Source organism: Macaca thibetana, chromosome 4 (genome assembly GCF_024542745.1).
Source record: "Macaca thibetana thibetana isolate TM-01 chromosome 4, ASM2454274v1, whole genome shotgun sequence".
Taxonomy (NCBI): domain Eukaryota; kingdom Metazoa; phylum Chordata; class Mammalia; order Primates; family Cercopithecidae; genus Macaca; species Macaca thibetana.
In genome coordinates this window covers 43899006-43916902 of record NC_065581.1, presented here as the reverse complement: position 1 = coordinate 43916902, position 17897 = coordinate 43899006, and the positions used below count along the sequence as shown (strand labels likewise).

The 17897-nt window shown below is 51.7% G+C and overlaps 1 protein-coding gene across 2 annotated transcripts; it reads left to right on the top strand.

Moving 5' to 3' along the window:
* The first annotated feature begins 1659 nt into the window (after window positions 1-1659).
* PEX6 (peroxisomal biogenesis factor 6) lies at window positions 1660-17861 on the top strand. 2 transcript variants are annotated; one of them, XM_050786916.1, is made up of 18 exons: window positions 1660-2808; window positions 6349-6512; window positions 7299-7382; window positions 11400-11502; window positions 11586-11719; window positions 12538-12649; window positions 13025-13233; window positions 14264-14459; window positions 14973-15049; window positions 15167-15299; window positions 15377-15582; window positions 15719-15780; window positions 16034-16142; window positions 16456-16572; window positions 16669-16746; window positions 16892-17031; window positions 17398-17575; window positions 17663-17861. In XM_050786916.1, exons 1-17 carry the CDS (start codon window positions 1927-1929, stop codon window positions 17532-17534), a joined length of 2943 nt encoding a protein of 980 aa, XP_050642873.1. In that variant the 5' UTR covers window positions 1660-1926; the 3' UTR covers window positions 17535-17575; window positions 17663-17861. The 2 variants fall into 2 exon arrangements, with proteins under 2 accessions (XP_050642873.1, XP_050642871.1); XM_050786914.1 differs by having other exon boundaries at window positions 17398-17861.
* Window positions 17862-17897: the final 36 nt, after the last annotated feature.

Sequence of the window (17897 nt, the reverse complement as noted above, 5' to 3'; positions counted from 1 at the left end):
TAGCTGGGACTACAGGCACACACCACCACGCCCAGCTAATTTTTGTACTTTTAGTGGAGATGAGGTTTCACCATGTTGGACAGGCTGGTCTCAAACTCCTGGCCTCAAGCTGTCCGCCCACCTTGGCCTCCCAAAGTTCTGGGATTACAGCCATGAGCCACTTCACCCAGCCCCTTATAATATGCAAATCTAATAGTTTTCATATATTTGGCTTTCAAATTTTCAGGAATGTATAATGTACAAAACAGAAGACTGCCTCAAGAAGAGAGAGAAAGAAAGCTGAGCAGTAGCTGAAAGAGAATGTAAGGTCTAGAAAATGGAAATTGCCACCATCCAATTCATTTATTGTAAGTGAAAATAATTGTTAATTATTGGAAATATAGTGGGACATGATGGCTTATGCCTGTAATCCCAGCACTTTGGGAGGCTGAGGCCTGAGGATCTCCTCAGACCAGGAGTTCAAGACCAGCCTGGGCAACACAGAGAAACTGTCTCTACAAAAAATAAAAAATTAGTCCAGGCGCAGTGGCTCATGCCTGTAATCCCAACACTTTGGGAGACCTAAGCAGGTGGCTCACTTGAAGCCAGGAGTTCGAGACCAGCCTGACCAACATGGTGAAACCCCATCTCTACTGAAAATACAAAATTAGCTGGGTGTAGTGGCTCACACCTGTAATCTCAGCTACTTGGGAGGCTGGGGCAGGGGATTCTTTGAACCTGGGAAGCTAAGATTGCAGTGAGCTGAGATCGTGCCATTGCATTCTGGCCTGGGCAACAAGACCAAAACTCCGTCTCAAAAAAAAAAGAAAAAAAAGAAAACAAATTAACTGGGCATGGCGGCGTGTGCCTGTGGTCCCAGCTACAGCTACTGGGGAGGCTGAGGTGGGAGATCACTTGAGCCTGGGACGGTGGAGGCTGCAATGAACAGTGATCGTGCCACTGCACTCCAACCTGGGTGACAGAGTAGGACCCTGTCTCCATAAAAAAGGAAATGTGGCCTACCACTAGCTGAGTGTCTTGTACAGAAGAATGGAGGTGAAGAGAAGGATGGAATCTATATAACAGAACAGGCAGGAAGTCGACTGTTGGTGCCGTGCTGACAGAAGCTTAACTCCTTTCCTTCTGCCTGCTCTGCTGCCTGCCCCGCTCTACGATAGAAAGTGAATGGGTTTCCAATCTGCAAGGATTTGGGAGGTGAAGAAAGGAAGCTGCTTTGTCTTCAAGTTTGGTGGGAGTGAAACAAAAAGGACAACGAACAGGGCAAGAAGTCCTGGAACATGGGTTTTGTGCCAGATGTGCTGGAACATGTGTGGTGGCACCAAGCACTCCAGGGCTATATGAATCACATCTAGTAATTCACTCAGCAGCCACTATACACCTATAAACAGGTGTGAGACAGTTTTCTAATCCTGCTACTCCCTCCTGCAACCTTTTCTGCAACCCTCAAACCTCAGTGCTCACAGTTCCACAGGGGAAGCTGCAGGAGTTCCGCAGAGGGGCGGACTCCTTCTGAAATATTTCACCTAGAGCTCCCAGCACTAGGCCCAGTCATCCCGAGCATGCTGACTGTTCATTTATCAGTCAATAAACTGTTAGGTTCATGCTACGAGGAAAGATAGTTAAGATAGTTACATTACTTCCGTAGAAGGCAAAGATAAATTCCTTAAGCACAGGTTCAAAGGGCGCATGCGTAAATGCTACGCAACAGCAGTGATGAACGTTACTGCCATCGAGGTACAACGCAGACCAATCCGCCTCGGGGCGCAGCTTACCCTCTCAGAACAAGCTGGCTGCACCCGACGCCCCTCCCCTTTTCCTCCGCCCTCCCCTGACGGAAGCGGAAGCGGCGCTCGCGCACACTAGTGGTCTAGCTCGCTGGCTCCGGAAACCGCGCTCTTTCACCCTCCTCGTTGGTCTCCTGTCACCATGGCGCTGGCTGTCTTGCGGGTCCTGGAGCCCTTTCCGACCGAGACACCCCCGTTGGCAGTGCTGCTGCCGCCCGGGGGCCCGTGGCCGGCGGCGGGGCTGGGCCTGGTGCTGGCCCTGAGGCCTGCAGGGGAGAGCCCGGCAGGGCCGGCGCTGCTGGTGGCAGCCCTGGAGGGGCCGGGCGCCGGCACCGAAGAGCAGGGTCCCGGGCCCCCGCAGCTCCTGGTTAGCCGCGCGCTGCTGCGGCTCCTGGCACTGGGCTCCGGGGCCTGGGTGCGGGCGCGGCCGGTGCGGCGGCCCCCGGCGCTAGGCTGGGCACTGCTTGGCACCTCACTGGGGCCTGGGCTCGGACCACGAGTCGGGCCGCTGCTGGTGAGGCGCGGAGAGACCCTCCCAGTGCCCGGACCGCGGGTGCTGGAGACGCGGCCGGCGTTGCAAGGGCTGCTAGGCCCAGGGACTCGGCTGGCTGTGACTGAGCTCCGCGGGCGGGCCAGACTGTGCCCAGAGTCTGGGGACAGCAGTCGGCCCCCACCCCCGCCCGTGGTGTCCTCCTTTGCGGTTTCTGGCACAGTCCGGCGACTCCAGGGAGTTCTGGGAGGGACTGGAGATTCACTAGGGGTGAGCCGGAGCTGTCTCCGTGGCCTTGGCCTCTTCCAGGGCGAATGGGTGTGGGTGGCCCGGGCCGGAGAGTCATCGAACACTTCACGGCCGCATTTGGCCAGGGTGCAGGTCCTAGAACCTCGCTGGGACCTCTCTGATAGACTGGGACCCGGCTCTGGGCAGCTGGGAGAGCCCCTCGCTGACGGACTGGCGCTCGTCCCTGCCACTTTGGCTTTTAATCTTGGCTGTGACCCCCTGGAAGTGGGAGAGCTCAGAATTCAGGTAGGATAAAGGACTGAGGTCAAGAGTGCTTCCTCTCCCTTATACCCTCTTCTGTGTCTTAGGTGAATTGGAAGACTAGAGCCGTAGCATTTAGGACTCGTGCTCCATATTATCCCGGACTTTGAACATAATGTTTCTAGCCATGCGCGGTGGCTCACGCCTGTAATCCCAGCACTTTGGAAGGCCGAGGCCAGCGGATCACTTGAGGTCAGGAGTTCGAGACCAGCCTGACCAACATGGAGAAACCCTGTCTCTATAAAAAATATATAATTAGCCGGGCGTGGTGGCGCATGCGTCTAATCCCAGCTACTCGGGAGGCTGAGGCAGGAGAATCACTTGAACCCGGGAGGCAGAGCTTGCGGTGAGCCGAGATCGCACCATTGCACTCCAGCCTGGGCAATAAGAGTGAAACTCCGTCTCAAAAATAATAATAATAATAATGTTTCTTAGCCTCATTTATCTATTTTCTTTTTCTTTCTTTCTTTTCTTTCTTTTTTTTGAGATGGAGTCTTGCTCTGTCACCCAGGCTGGAGTGCAGTGACGTGATCTCGGCTCACTGCAACCTCCGCCTCCCGGGTTCAAGCGATTCTCCTGCCTCAGCCTCCCGAGTAGCTGGGACTACTGGCTCGCGCCACGACGCCGGCTAATTTTTGTAAGTTTTAGTAGAGACGGGGTTTCACCGTATTGGTCAGGCTGGTCTGGAACTCCTGACCTCAGGTGATCCACTCAAAAGTGTTGGGATTACAGGTGTGAGCCACCGCACCAGGCCTGTTTATGCATTTTCTTTTTTTTTTTTTTTTTTTGAGACGGAGTCTCGCTCTGTCGCCCAGGCTGGAGTGCAGTGGCGCAATCTCGGCTCACTGCAAGCTCCGCCTCCCGGGTTCACGCCATTCTCCTGCCTCAGCCTCCCGAGTAGCTGGGACTACAGGCGCCCGCCCCTGCGCCCGGCTAATTTTTTCTATTTTTAGTAGAGACGGGGTTTCACCATGGTCTCGATCTCCTGACCTTGTGATCCGCCCACCTCGGCCTCCCAAAGTGCTGGGATTACAGGCGTGAGCCACCACGCCCGGCCTATGCATTTTCTATAATCAAAATATCATAAGCCTCCATAATGTAGTGGGGCATACGAAAGGCTTTCATTCATTCAGGTGAAAGGTGAGGTTTGGGTGTGGTGGTGCATGCCTGTAATCCCAGCTACTTGGGAGGCTGAGGCAGGAGAATTGTTTGAATCTGGGAGGCGGAGGTTGCAGTGAGCCCAGATCACACCACTGCACTCCAGCCTGGACGACAGAGCGAAAATTCTGCATCAAAATTTTTTAAAAAGTGAGGTTTCAGGTGTGTATGTTAATCTACTCAATCTTACTAGTTTATTGAATTGCTACAATGTATTAGGTATTGTGCTTTATAATATGGAGAATGATGTCTCTGCTTTTGCTCATGCTTATCCTTGACTTCAAATTGTTTCCTATTATTCCAGCCTCATCTGTTAAAATCCTACCCTTCTTTCCCTCAAGAGCCATCTGAAGATGACACCTTTGTCACAAAGCCTTTCATGATCTCACAGTCACAAATTTAGCACTTCCTCCTATAGCATTTTCTATCTTTTTTATGGCATTTATTTTATTCTATCTTGTTATGATTACATAATCTGTCTAATCCCCAATTATATATTGTAAATACCTTGAAGGAAAGGAGTCTTTATTATCTTTGGTGCCTGGTATTTAATTTTAATATTTTATTAAATACATCCAAGGGAAGTTTTTGGTTTCTGCCTTTACTTCAGGAAGAAAGTTGTAGAACAGATAATAGTTGTTCCATTTTCATAGGTTACTGAGTAAGGAGGCACCAGTTCACCATAACAGACATAAGAGTGACAAAAAAATAAACCTTCATTGTGTGAAAAAAAAAGAAGGCCAGGCACAGTGGCTCATGCCTGTAATCCTAGCACTTTGGGAGGCTGAGCCAGGCAGATCACTTGAGGTCAGGAGTTCCAGACCAGCCTGGCCAACATGGTGAAACCTTGTCTCTACTAAAAATACAAAAATCAGCCCAGTATGGTGGTGCACACCAGTAAACCCAACTACTGGGGAGGCTGAAACAGGAGAATTGCTTGAACCTGGGAGGTGGCGGCTGCAGTGAACCCAGATCACACCACTGCACTCCATCCTGGGTGACAGAGCAAGACTCTGTCTCAAAAAAAGAAAAAAAGTTGAGTTTAGGGGGACAAATACAGTAGTGTTCAATTAAGGACCTAGATATATGGTTTAGATGGTGCTGTCCAATATGGAAGCCACCAGCCACTTTGTGGCTTTTTAAATTTAAATTAGCTAAAACTAAATAAAGTAAGCTTGGCCAACATGGCGAAACCCTATCTCTATTTAAAAAAATACAAAAATCCCAGCACTTTGGGAGGCCGAGGAGGGTAGATCACAAGGTCAGGAGATCGAGACCATCCTGGCTAACACGGTGAAACCCCGTCTCTACTAAAAACACAAAAAAAAAATTAGCCGAGTGTGGTGGCACATGCCTGTAGTCCCAGCTACTCGGGAGGCTGAGGCAGGAGAATCCCTTGAACCCGGGAGGTGGAGGTTGCAGTGAGCCGAGATCGTGCCGCTGCACTCCAGCCTGGATAACAAGCGAGACTCCGTTTCAAAAAACAAAAAAACCCCACAAAATTTAGCCCGGCATGGTGGTATGCACGCCTATAGTCCCAGCTACTCAGGAGGCTGAGGCACAAGGAGAATCATTTGAACCCAGGAGGCAGAGGTTGCAGTGAGCCAAGACTGTGCCACTGCACTTCATCATGGGCAACAAAGCAAAAGTCTCAAAAAAAGAGAAAAAACAAAACTAAAATCCAGTTTTTTAGTTGCTTTAGCTACATTTCTTTGTTTTTGTTTGTTTGTTTTGTTTTGTTTTATCTTTTTAGCCACATTTCAAGTGCTCAATAGCACATGCAGATATAGACCATTCCATTGTAGAGAGTTCTACTGGGCAATACTAGAGCAGCCAGTTAATACTATGGGATGTCAGGTAGAGATATAAGATACATGTGAAAGGGAGTGGATGTAGGTTTCCTCCTGAATGGAGGAAAAACTACTGGAGTACTCAAGAGTAGAGCTCATTGAACCAACCAACCACTGAACCAACACTTTCAGCTTTTCCCACAGCCTGAATTCAGAGGTTCCCCACTAATGACCACTTAATGTTAATCCCAGTGGGTGCCTGATGTCACTCATAGGTCTTGTGGGAATAAATGTCTTTACCATTTCACAGGCTCTGGGCCAAGTTAAAGGTGTCACAGAAAGGTTATCTTGACCGAGAAAATTTTTTGGAGCCAGAGTGGGGATAGGAGGTGACATTCTCTTTCTGGTACCCATTAGAGGGAGAGGTTTTCAGGTCTGCTACCTCAGGTGCCACCTTCCACAAGCCTTGTGGTTATGGGAAAGACAGGATGGAAATAGACATGTTGGCTGCTAAGAGACAGGTTAGAGCCTGCCTCCTTAGGAGAAGGTTATAATGTGGCGGTTATTTCTCTAATAGAGGTATTTGGAAGGCTCCATCGCCCCTGAAGACAAAGGAAGCTGCTCATTGCTGCCTGGGCCTCCATTTGCCAGAGAGTTATACATCGAAATTGTGTCTTCTCCCCACTACAGCACTAATGGAAATTATGACGGTGTTCTTTACCGGCACTTTCAGATACCCAGGTTAGCTACCTAACCCTTTAAGGAGGATAGCATCTCACCCTCATCACATTCCTCCTATCCCATGCCTTAGAATCAGGTACCCCAGAGGCCCTGGTTAAAAGAAGCCACATTTGTGGCCGGGCACTATGGCTTACGCCTGTAATCCCGGCACTTTGGGAGGCCAAGGCGGGCAGATCATGAGGTCAGGAGACTGAGACCATCCTGGGGTTTAGTAGAGACCAAACCCCATCTCTACTAAAAATACAAAACTAAAATTAGCGGGGCATGGTGGCGGGCGCCTGTAGTCCCAGCTACTCAGGAGGCTGAGGCAGGAGAATGGCGTGAACCCAGTAGGCAGAGCTTGCGGTGAGCCGAGATCGCGCCACTGCACTCCAGCCTGGGTAACAGAGTGAGACTCCATCTCAAAAAAAAAAAAAAAGAAGCCACATTTTAGACAGATTGTGGTAGGTGCCTCTTGGTATATCAGGGAGACCACAGAAGAGAAATCTGAACCATGAGGTTAATTTGGACATTCCAAACAGAGACACCTTTGATCAAAGAGGGCTCCAAAAGAGCCAGGATCCTGCTCTGCCTCTCATCTGTCTCTGATCCCCCTTTCTAGTCTCTCCACCATTTCCCCTAGCTCATCCTAAGTCTGACTTGTTCCTTGGAGAACTGCGTGGGATCTCTGGGTGGGCAGTAGATCTCTGGGTGGAAGTAGTCTGCATGTTGGGGGTGGGCTTGTGGTAATGAACACATGCTCATTACTCCCATTGTGACCTGACCAGGGCCACTGCTGTGTTGCAGGGTAGTCCAGGAAGGGGATGTTCTGTGTGTGCCAACAATTGGGCAAGTAGAGATCCTGGAAGGAAGTCCAGAGAAACTGCCCAGGTATGCAGCTGCCTTCTGTCCTATAGCTGGGATTTGTAACCTGGTTGCATGGGTTCTACAGTCCCTTCCCTGCAAATCATGTGTAATTTGTGCCCAAGAGGATTTTGTTGTCATGTACTGTGTGTATGTGTGTGTGTGTGTAACAGGATCTTGCTCTGTCACCCAGGCTGGAGTTTAGTGGTACAAACACAGCTCACTGCAGCCTCTACCTCCATGGCTCAAGTGATTCTCCCACCTCAGCACTGCCCCTGCCATAGTAGCTGGGACTACAGGTTCGCATTATCACGACCAGCTATTGGTTTTTGTATTTTTAGTAGAGATAGGGTTTTGCCATGTTGCCCAGGCTGGTCTCGCACTCTTGAGCTCGAGTGATCTGCCTGCCTTGGCCTCCCAAAGTGCTGAGATTACAGTTGTGCGCAACTCACCCCAAGTCTGTGTACATTTTTTTGGAGAGAAAATTCACCAGTCCTTCAGTTCCCAAACAAGTGTATGACTGAAGAAAGGTTAAGAACCGGTCAGGCATGGTGGCGCATACTTGTAATCCCAGCTACTCGGGAGGCTGGGCAATATAGCTAGACACTGTCTCAAAAAACAACCAAACAAAAAGAACCCTCACTGCTGGCTTTGGGAGGTGTTTATCCTCAAACTGACTGGTGACCCTATGTAAAGCAAAGCACTAAGAAGAGTTTAGGCCAGGCGTGGTGGCTCACACCTGTAATCCCAGCACTTTGGGATGCTGAGGTGGGCAGATCACTTGAGGTCAGGAGTTCAAGACCAGCCTGGCCAACATGGTGAAACCCTGTCCCTACTAAAAATACAAAAATTAGCTGGGTGTGATGGTGGACATCTGTAATCCCGGCTACTCAGGAGGCTGAGGCGGGAGAATCACTTGAACCTGGGAGGCGGAGGTTGCAGTGAGCCCAGATCGCGTCACTGAACTCCAGCCTGGGTAACACAGCAAGACCATCTTATTTATTTATTTATTTATTTATTTATTTATTTATTTATTTATTTTAAAGAAGAATTTAATGGCCTAGACCAAGAAGGGATTCCTTCCTTTCCATTCTCAGCCTTGGTGTTGTTTGGACCAAGACTTGGGCCATACCATCCATATCTCAACATAAGGATATACAGGCTCTGATTTCTGCCTTAACTATGGAGTGTGCACAAGCTACTTCTCAATCCTATCTCTGAAAACGGGAAAGAGGGATTTCTATTGTTTTTGAGAGGGCTACCCTTTCCTATCAACAGAGAATGAGAAATAGAGCATAACCGAGCCAAGAACCCAGAATAAGGAATCCAGCTTTTCTCCTGCTGTTGACTCTGACCACAGAGGTTCCATGTAAAATGTTGAGGCAAAGAATTGAGACACTGCTTTAGCCTTATGCATAGGGAGGAAAATGTGTAGCCCTGTATCCCAGCATTCCCTGTATCCTGAACTCATTTCCTGTAGCAATTTACTAGAAGGAGAGCACAACTGATAGATGCACTAACCCATGCATAACAGCCTTCATGTCCAAGGTCTGTGGCATAGCCAGCCTGGGTCCGCTGCCAGGAGAGAGAGTCCTTGTCTGGAGTGCCTGATTCATCCCTGGTCAATATCCAGTGCTTGGTTCTGGCCACTGCTCAGTACCCCCAATCTCAGGGTGGTGGTGCCCAGTGTAACCCCATTTAGGTTCCATGTCACCTCTTCAAGGTTTTCCAGATTAAGTACACAATGAGTCTGGTGGAAAATGCCAGGCTGGCACTTAGCAGTCACTTCCCACCTCTATCTCCTGTCTTAAATTTAGCAAACGTCTTTGAGCTAGCTTTCAGTAGGAAAACTACAGAATGCCCACTCTTTGTACTTTCAAAGGAAAATAGACACTAGAACCTCATGAGACAGGCTGGCAAGCCAGTTCTCTATTGTCTCAACTCTGTAGAACCCTGCTTTCCTCCTGAGTGCTGAGCACATAGTTCTTTCCCCCGCAAGGAAAGCAAGGAAACCAATGGGTCCAAGGACAGATGCAGGTGAGCATTTTAAGCTGCACTGGGCTTGAGAAGGGAAGCCCTGCAGAAGTTCCTGTGAGCCCTGTAAAGGAATTCCACTGTTGGTGGTGTAGCCTCTCCATCCTGTCCCTGGTGCTCCACTTCCCCAAACCAGGCTGCATGGGAGCCAGCTCCACTATCACCTATCTGGCTGGCTGGAGCACAGCCCAGTGTTCCTTAGCAGTGTCCACATAGGTCCAGAGCTCTGGCCTTTCTATTCACTGAGGTGGTCCAACCACCCTCCACTGAGGAAGGTAGTGTCTCCCTACGCCACAGTGCTGTCCCCCATCTCATTCCTATGCAGGGCTTCCATGTTGAGTCATACTATGACTCAGCTGTTGAACTTGATCGAGATCCTAGGTTAGAGGCCCACTGTCATCTATTTATAATTAATTATAGGCAGATTCAGGCTTCCTGATGTTCTAGGTTTACTATAGTACTTAGAAGAGTTTCATAATACTAACCTGGTATGCTTCCCTCTCCACCTTGCTGTACTCTCACACCCCTTTGCTGCTAGAGAGAGCAGCTTGGAGACTGTGGGGCAGTGTGAGCAGAGGAATTTGCAGCCTGATTGGATCTTAAAGAGGACTAGGTTATAGCCTGGCTCTGTCGTTGCCTTGCTGCCCGAGGATTAAAGAGGGAAGTAGTTCATCATTTCTTTATCTGGAAAATTGGGTTAGTAGCTATTCCTGCTACCCATCCTCTTCCCTGTTAGTAGGTTGAATAACCCTAACTCACTATGATACTCGCCAACGACTGCACAGCCCTGGTTTTGCATCAGAATTGCTGGGGAAGCTTTCAAAAAATACAGGTGCCTAAGCCCCACCCCAGATCTATTGGAACAGAATCAGGGTGAGGCTAGAGCCTGTGCTTTTTTTCTTCACAAAGGAAGGAGAAAGGTTAATTTTAAAAACAGATAAAATTCACACACCGTAATACCATGCTTTTAAAGTATATAATTCTTTTTTTTTTTTTTTTTTTTTTTTTTTTTTTTTTTTTGAGACGGAGTCTCGCTCTGTCACCCAGGCTGGAGTGCGGTGGCCAGATCTCTGCTCACTGCAAGCTCCGCCTCCCGGGTTTACGCCATTCTCCTGCCTCAGCCTCCCGAGTAGCTGGGACTACAGGCGCTCGCCACCTCGCCCGGCTAGTTTTTTGTACTTTTTTTTAGTAGAGACGGGGTTTCACCCTGTTAGCCAGGATGGTCTCGATCTCCTGACCTCGTGATCCGCCCGTCTCGGCCTCCCAAAGTGCTGGGATTACAGGCTTGAGCCACCGCGCCCGGCCTAATTCAATTTTTTAATTCATAACGTTGTACAACCAACAAACATCACTGTTTAATTCCAGAACATTTTCAACACCTTAAAAAGAAACTCTGCACCCATTACCAGTCATTCCCTATAGCTTCCTTCCTAGCCAATGGCAACTGCTGTTCTACTGAATGGAATCACATAATATGTGAGAAATATTTAGTTTTTAAAGTTACACAGATAATTCTAGTGTGCAGCCAGAATACAGAACCGTTATTCATCAGATGGCATTATTAAGGACTCTACCTGCAATGACATTTTGTGGATTATTGAATAAGAGCCAAGGGACCCTTCCCCCTGGGGTTTTTGGGGCCTGGGTGGCTGTGTATTTGAGGGAGAGACTGAAGCCAGTGGAAATAATCAGATGATCCACTGCTTAGTGCAGCAGCGGCTTCTCCCATTGGTGTGGGTGGGTAGGCCACATGGCTGGAGAAACACACCCCCTCAGAGCTCTCATGGCTGTCATGGGGGATGCAGAGGGACAGGCATAGCTCTTGCCCTCAAGGTGTGTATGGTCTGTCAGGAAGAGGAGAAAGTCCATCTGCATTCCTTTTCCCCACCATGACTCGGGACACGCACTTGTGGTGCTCTTGTTTGTCCTCTGTGATTGAGAAACCTTGTCCTTGAGGAGGGGGCTTTTTTGGACTCTGCGTCTGGGGTTCATTGGGCCTTTTTCCTGCAGGTGGCGGGAAATGTTTTTTAAAGTGAAGAAAACAGCTGGGGAAGCTCCAGATGGGCCAGCCAGCGCCTACTTGGCCGACACCACCCATACCTCCTTGTACATGGTGAGGCCCCGGGGATGGGTGTAGACCAGCACAGGGGGTAGAAACAATTTTTAGAAATGAAAGCTTTTTCCTACCTTTCACAGGTGGGTTCTACCCTGAGCCCTGTTCCATGGCTTCCTTCAGAGAAATCCACTCTCTGGAGCAGTTTGTCTCCTCCAGGCTTGGAGGCCTTGGTGTCTGAACTCTGTGCTGTCCTGAAGCCTCGCCTCCAGCCAGGGTGAGTGAGGTCATCACCCCAGGGTGTGAGAAAAGCCTGGCTAGAACATCCCTGGAGGAGCAGCAGCCAAATGGGTAGTTCCTAATGAACTGGACAGAGTGGGATTGGGAGGACCTTCCTCAAACCAGGATGTCCAGACCAGGCCACCAGCCCACTCCTTTCTGTAAGCCAATTCCCACACTCCTTTCCTGGGATAACCTCTGTCCTCCAGGACTGGCTCTGGAGGAAGAATCTCCAGCAGGGGCATCTGTTTCTGAAACTGCCTTTCCCCTTGGGGAGCTCACTAGCAATCCTGGACTTTACTGCCCTGGCCCTGAAGGACACAACTCCCCATATCAGTGGCCCAGGCGTGGACGCAGACCCCCCCACCCCCGCCAATGCCTGAAGGACACAACTCCCCATATCAGTGGCCCAGGTGTGGACGCAGACCGCCCCCCCCCGCCAATGCCTAAAGGACACAACTCCCCATATCAGTGGCCCAGGTGTGGACGCAGACCCCCAACTGCCGCCAGTGCCACCACAATGCCTCTCAATACCATTCAGACCAGTCATAACAGTTGAGGTTTTATTGGCAGCACAGCAATGCCAAAGGGAATTAATTAGTCTTTGGCTGTTGGATATGCTGGATGCCTCGGCCAGAGCACCATAGGTGATGTGGGAGACACAGCCTCATTACATGGCAACAGCCCTGGCCTGGGGTAGGCGAGGCTCAAGGAGAGAAAAACAGGGTATCTGCTTTATAGATTCAAGGGACCCTGTGTTACTGGGGACTCTAAAGTTTGGGCAAAATGAAGGAGATGAATGTTCTCTGGTTGCAGGGGTGCCCTGCTGACAGGAACTAGCAGTGTCCTTCTACGGGGGCCCCCGGGCTGTGGGAAGACCACAGTAGTTGCTGCTGCCTGTAGTCAACTTGGGCTCCATTTACTGAAGGTGAGGGTCTCTGGAGAGTAGAATCCCAACTACTTCCCCTCCCTAGCTCATGTTCTCCCTCTCTGCTGCTTCCTCTCCCCTCCCTCCTCTGTCTACTCACAGACCCTAACACTTCAGCCCAGTGGGTCAGGCATAGTCCCATGATGCTCAGCTGCGGAGAGGTACTTTCAAGAAGAAGGGGGTTGCAAGATAGTGGTGGACAGTCCAGGGAATGGGATAGGGTAAAAAAGACGTAGGACTTGGCCAGAGTATCTTCCCCATCCCTGCCCTCCAGAGAAAAAGATGGCTCACATCTTCCGACTCCTCCTCCCCTTATTCTCCTGCCTTTGTCATGCTTGCCCCTTGCTCACAGACCCATTGGGATCCCCTTCTCAGGTGCCCTGCTCCAGCCTCTGCGCAGACAGTAGTGGGGCTGTGGAGACAAAACTGCAGGCCATCTTCTCCCGGGCCCGCCGCTGCCGGCCTGCAGTGCTGTTGCTCACAGCCGTGGACCTTCTGGGCCGGGACCGTGATGGGCTGGGTGAGGATGCCCGTGTGGTGGCTGCGCTGCGTCACCTCCTCCTTGATGAGGACCCCCTCAACAGGTATTTATACAGAGCTGGGCCTGTCAAAACGAGGAGGCCGGCCAGACGTGGTGGCTCACGCCTGTAATCCCAGCACTTTGGGAGGCCAAGGTGGGTGGATCACCTGAGGTCAGAAGTTCAAGACCAACCTGGCCAACATGATGAAACCCCGTCTCTACTAAAAACACAAAAATTAAGTCAGGTGCGGTGGCTCACGCCTGTAATCCCAGCACTTTGGGAGGCCAAGGCAGGCGGTCAGGAGATCAAGACCAGCCTGGCTAACATGGTGAAACCCCATCTCTACTAAAAATACAAAAAAAAAACTTAGCCGGGCGTGACGGCGGGCGCCTGTAGTCCCAGCTACTGGGAGGCTGAGGCAGGAGAATGGCGTGAACCTGGGAGGCGGAGCTTGCAGTGAGCCGAGATTGCGCCACTGCACTTCAGCCTGGGCAACGGAGTGAGACTCCTTCATACACACACACACAAAATACAAAAATTAGCAGGGCGTGGTGGCAGGCGCCTATAATCCAAGCTACTTGGGAGACTGAGGCAGGGGAATCGCTTGAGCCCAGGAGGTGGAGGTTGCAGTGAGCCAAAATCGCATCATTGCACTCCAGCCTGGGCGACAAGAGCAAGACTCAGTCTTAAAAAAAAAAAAGAAAAACAAAAACGCGGGCAGGGGGAACAGCCCTCCTACTTTTCAGCCTTTCATTCCTCCCTTCTCTCACCCCTCAGTGACTTCTCAGTCATCTACCACCCATTTGGCTGCCCGCTAGACAGCCCTGAGCTCAGTGTCTTAGAGGGATCCAGAGGGAGGAGTCTGTGGTCTAGCATTTATTGGGGAACAGTTGGTTAAAGAAAAAGCCTCTGCCCTCAATGTGATGGGGAAACACAGTTCCCCCATCTAGGAACTGGGTTAGGTGCTCATCTCCCTACCCCATCCTAGCACCCACCTCACTTCCCTGCCGCTCTATGCTGACTTTGGGACAAGGCAGTCCACAGGAGCTGTCAACCACATTCTTACCCCCAGTGCCCACTCCTCTGTCTGCAGCTGCCCTCCCCTCATGGTTGTGGCCACCACAAGCCGGGCCCAAGACTTGCCTGCTGATGTGCAGACAGCATTTCCTCATGAGCTGGAGGTGCCTGCTCTATCAGAGGGGCAGCGGCTCAGCATCCTGCGGGCCCTCACTGCCCACCTTCCCCTGGGCCAGGAGGTGAACTTGGCACAGCTAGCACGGCGGTGTGCAGTGAGTATCAAGGCAGAGTACTGGCCCTCCCTAGGAGGTCCCTGGCTTTTGTTACAAGAAATCAGTTCTGTTGCCTTGTGAGTGAGAATAGAAAACCCAGGCTGGGCGCCGTGGCTCACGCCTGTAATCCTAGCACTGGGGGAGGCCGAGGTGGGCGGATCACCTGAGGTTGGGAGTTCGAGACCAGCCTGGCCAACATGGAGAAACCCCGTCTCTACTAAAAATACAAAATTAGCCAGGAGTGGTGGCGCATGCCTATCCCAGCTACTTGGGAGACTGAGACGGGAGAATCACTTGAACCCAGGTGGAGGTTGCGGTGAGCCAAGATCTCGCCACTGCACTCCAGCCTGAGCAACAAGAGCAAAACTCCATCTCAAAAAAAAAAAAAAAAAAAAACAAAAACCTAAGGCATCAACAGAGGGCCTCTGCTCCAACTGCTCCTACTGGGGGATGGTCCCTGAAGGTTCCTACCTACTGTGCCCTGCTCATGTGGCCTTTCCTGTGGTTCCCTAGGGCTTTGTGGTAGGGGATCTCTATGCTCTTCTGACCCACAGCAGCCGGGCAGCCTGCACCAGGATCAAGAACTTAGGGTAAGAGGAGTTGGGCCCAGGAAAGGCAGAAAGAGGAAATGGATGTAGATGGGTGGGTGGTGAGGAAGGGAATGGGATGTTGGTGGGGAGGAGGCCTCCCTGTGTTCTTCTTTGCAGTTTGGCAGGTGGCTTGACTGAGGAGGATGAGGGGGAGCTGTGTGCTGCTGGCTTTCCCCTCCTGGCTGAGGACTTTGGGCAGGCACTGGAGCTACAACAGACAGCTCACTCCCAGGCTGTTGGAGCCCCCAAGGTGGAGACCAAGTCCTTGGAGGTGGGACAGGAGCCCCTCCAAGAGCATATCCCAACCACGTACTTTCCATCTCCTAGATCCCCTCAGTGTCCTGGCATGATGTAGGTGGGCTGCAGGAGGTGAAGAAGGAGATCCTGGAGACCATTCAGCTCCCCCTGGAGCACCCTGAGCTACTGAGCCTGGGCCTAAGACGCTCAGGCCTTCTGCTCCATGGGCCCCCTGGCACCGGCAAGACCCTCCTGGCCAAGGCAGTAGCCACTGAGTGCAGCCTTACCTTCCTCAGGTGGCCAGGGGGCCTGGAAGGGATGGCGGGTGGATCAGGGGCTGCAGCATGCTGGGGAGCAGGAGGGGCTGCCCGAGAGGTCAGTTGTGTGTATGTGCATCTGACGGGTCTCACCTTCTTACATCCTCTCACTCAGCGTGAAGGGGCCAGAGCTCATTAACATGTATGTGGGCCAAAGTGAGGAGAACGTGCGGGAAGGTGAGTGAGCAGGGAGGAGCAGGGCTTCCCATGCTTCCCAAATCCTGATGGCCCCCAAGCCACCCCCACTGCCAGGCTACTCATGGTCATTCCTAGTCCTCCTTTCCACAAGTCACGTTCCTGCCCAGCTGGGTCTAGTACCTGGGGTGCCAGTGCTATATTGTCAGACCCCAGTTTCCCTCCCTGCTCTCGCCTAACTTCAACCCCCTGCAAGTCGAGCTTCACCCTCCTGTGGGCCCCAATCTCTCTTCAGTGTTTGCCAGGGCCAGGGCTGCAGCTCCATGCATTATCTTCTTTGATGAACTGGACTCTTTGGCCCCAAGCCGGGGGCGAAGTGGAGATTCTGGAGGAGTGATGGACAGGTGTTGGTCTGAGTGGGAATGGAGGCTGGGGGGTCCAGGGTGGGAAGGATATGAGAAAGCTCACAGCAGTCTTCAAGAGTCCAGAGATAGACGTTCCTGCTGTTTCAGTTCTGAGGTAATATAATGGAAGCTGAAAGGGGCCATGAAATTGGGCAGGGGCCACTGAGGAGAATGGGGGCCTACCTGGAGGGGCACACTGGGCACAGCTGAGTAGAGGGCCCTGATGAGACTGCCTGTAAGGAGAGGTACCACAGGCAGGGGCAGAGTCTAAGGGGGACACCAAGGACTCTTGCCCTTGCTCCCTTCACTCCAGGGTGGTGTCTCAGCTCCTTGCCGAGCTGGATGGGCTGCACAGCACTCAGGATGTGTTTGTGATCGGAGCCACCAACAGACCAGATCTCCTGGACCCTGCCCTTCTGCGGCCTGGCAGGTGGTCCCCTTGTACTGCTTACCTCCACCTTCATTCTGTGCCTCCACCCCTCATGGCTGGGCTCCCTGAAACTTATACCTGCCTATCTCCCTAAAGATTTGACAAGCTGGTGTTTGTGGGGGCAAACGAGGACCGGGCCTCCCAGCTACGTGTTCTGAGTGCCATCACACGCAAGTATGCCCTGTTAAAAGAAGACTGCCAAGGGCTTGCGCCTTGGGATGCTTAAGGGATGCATGCAACATGCAGAATGAGCTGGTCAGCACTGGCTTTTGAGGGAGGAGGTGATGCCAACTCTGTTTCTTCCCATATCCCACAACAGATTCAAGCTAGAGCCATCTGTGAGCCTGGTAAACGTGCTAGATTGCTGCCCTCCCCAGCTGACAGGTGCGGACCTCTACTCTCTCTGCTCTGATGCCATGACAGCTGCCCTCAAACGCAGGGTTCATGACCTGGAGGAAGGTGAGCCACTTGCCGGCCTGAGAGGTCAACCAGAAAGCCATTGGGGAGCTGGGTGCACTTGAGTCCCAGCTACTTGAGAAGCTGAGGTAGGAGGATCGCTTGAGCCCAGGAGTTTGAGGCCAGCCTGGACAACACAGAGAGACCTCATCTCAAAAAAAAAAAAAAAAAAAAAAATGTTTAAGGAAAAGAAGACGAGTGGGAGACAAACCTAGTCCTGGATTTCAGAGGGAAGATCACTGACATCTAGGAGACCCTGAGCAGGAAGGCACCATCCCAGGGCTCTCCCCTGCCTGGGCATAGACCACAGCCTCTGTTCCCTAGCCGGGATGGGGAATCTGGCCTCACCTCCCACCTTGTCATCTCCAGGGCTGGAGCCAGGGAGCTCAGCACTGATGCTCACCATGGAGGACCTGCTGCAGGCTGCCGCCCGGCTGCAACCATCAGTCAGTGAACAGGAGCTGCTCCGGTACCAGCGCATCCAGCACAAGTTTGCTGCCTGCTAGGAGCCCCCCAGGGCCTGGGACCCCACTCAGCATGGCTGCAGGTACCTCGATAGCCCACAGAGAGATCTGGGAGGGAAGGGCTCCTCCTCAGGCTGCTGCCAACCCACCTGGAGGCCACCTCCCTCCAGGAGATCCCGGGGTGCAAAGTGGCATTGGGACAGCAGCAAGAGCTCAAGAGATATCTCCTGCCTACTTGCCCCTCCTTCCAGGCTGGCTTTAAGAGGAAGGCCCATCTGCTCAGGAGGAGGGCCAGGTCCTTGGGTTCTGGGGATTGGGCCCTAAGAGGGCTAGTTCTGTGGCTGAAAATAAAACGTGTCCCTCACCCTACTGGTGTTGTGGCATGAAAGGTTGGAGTGGGAAAGA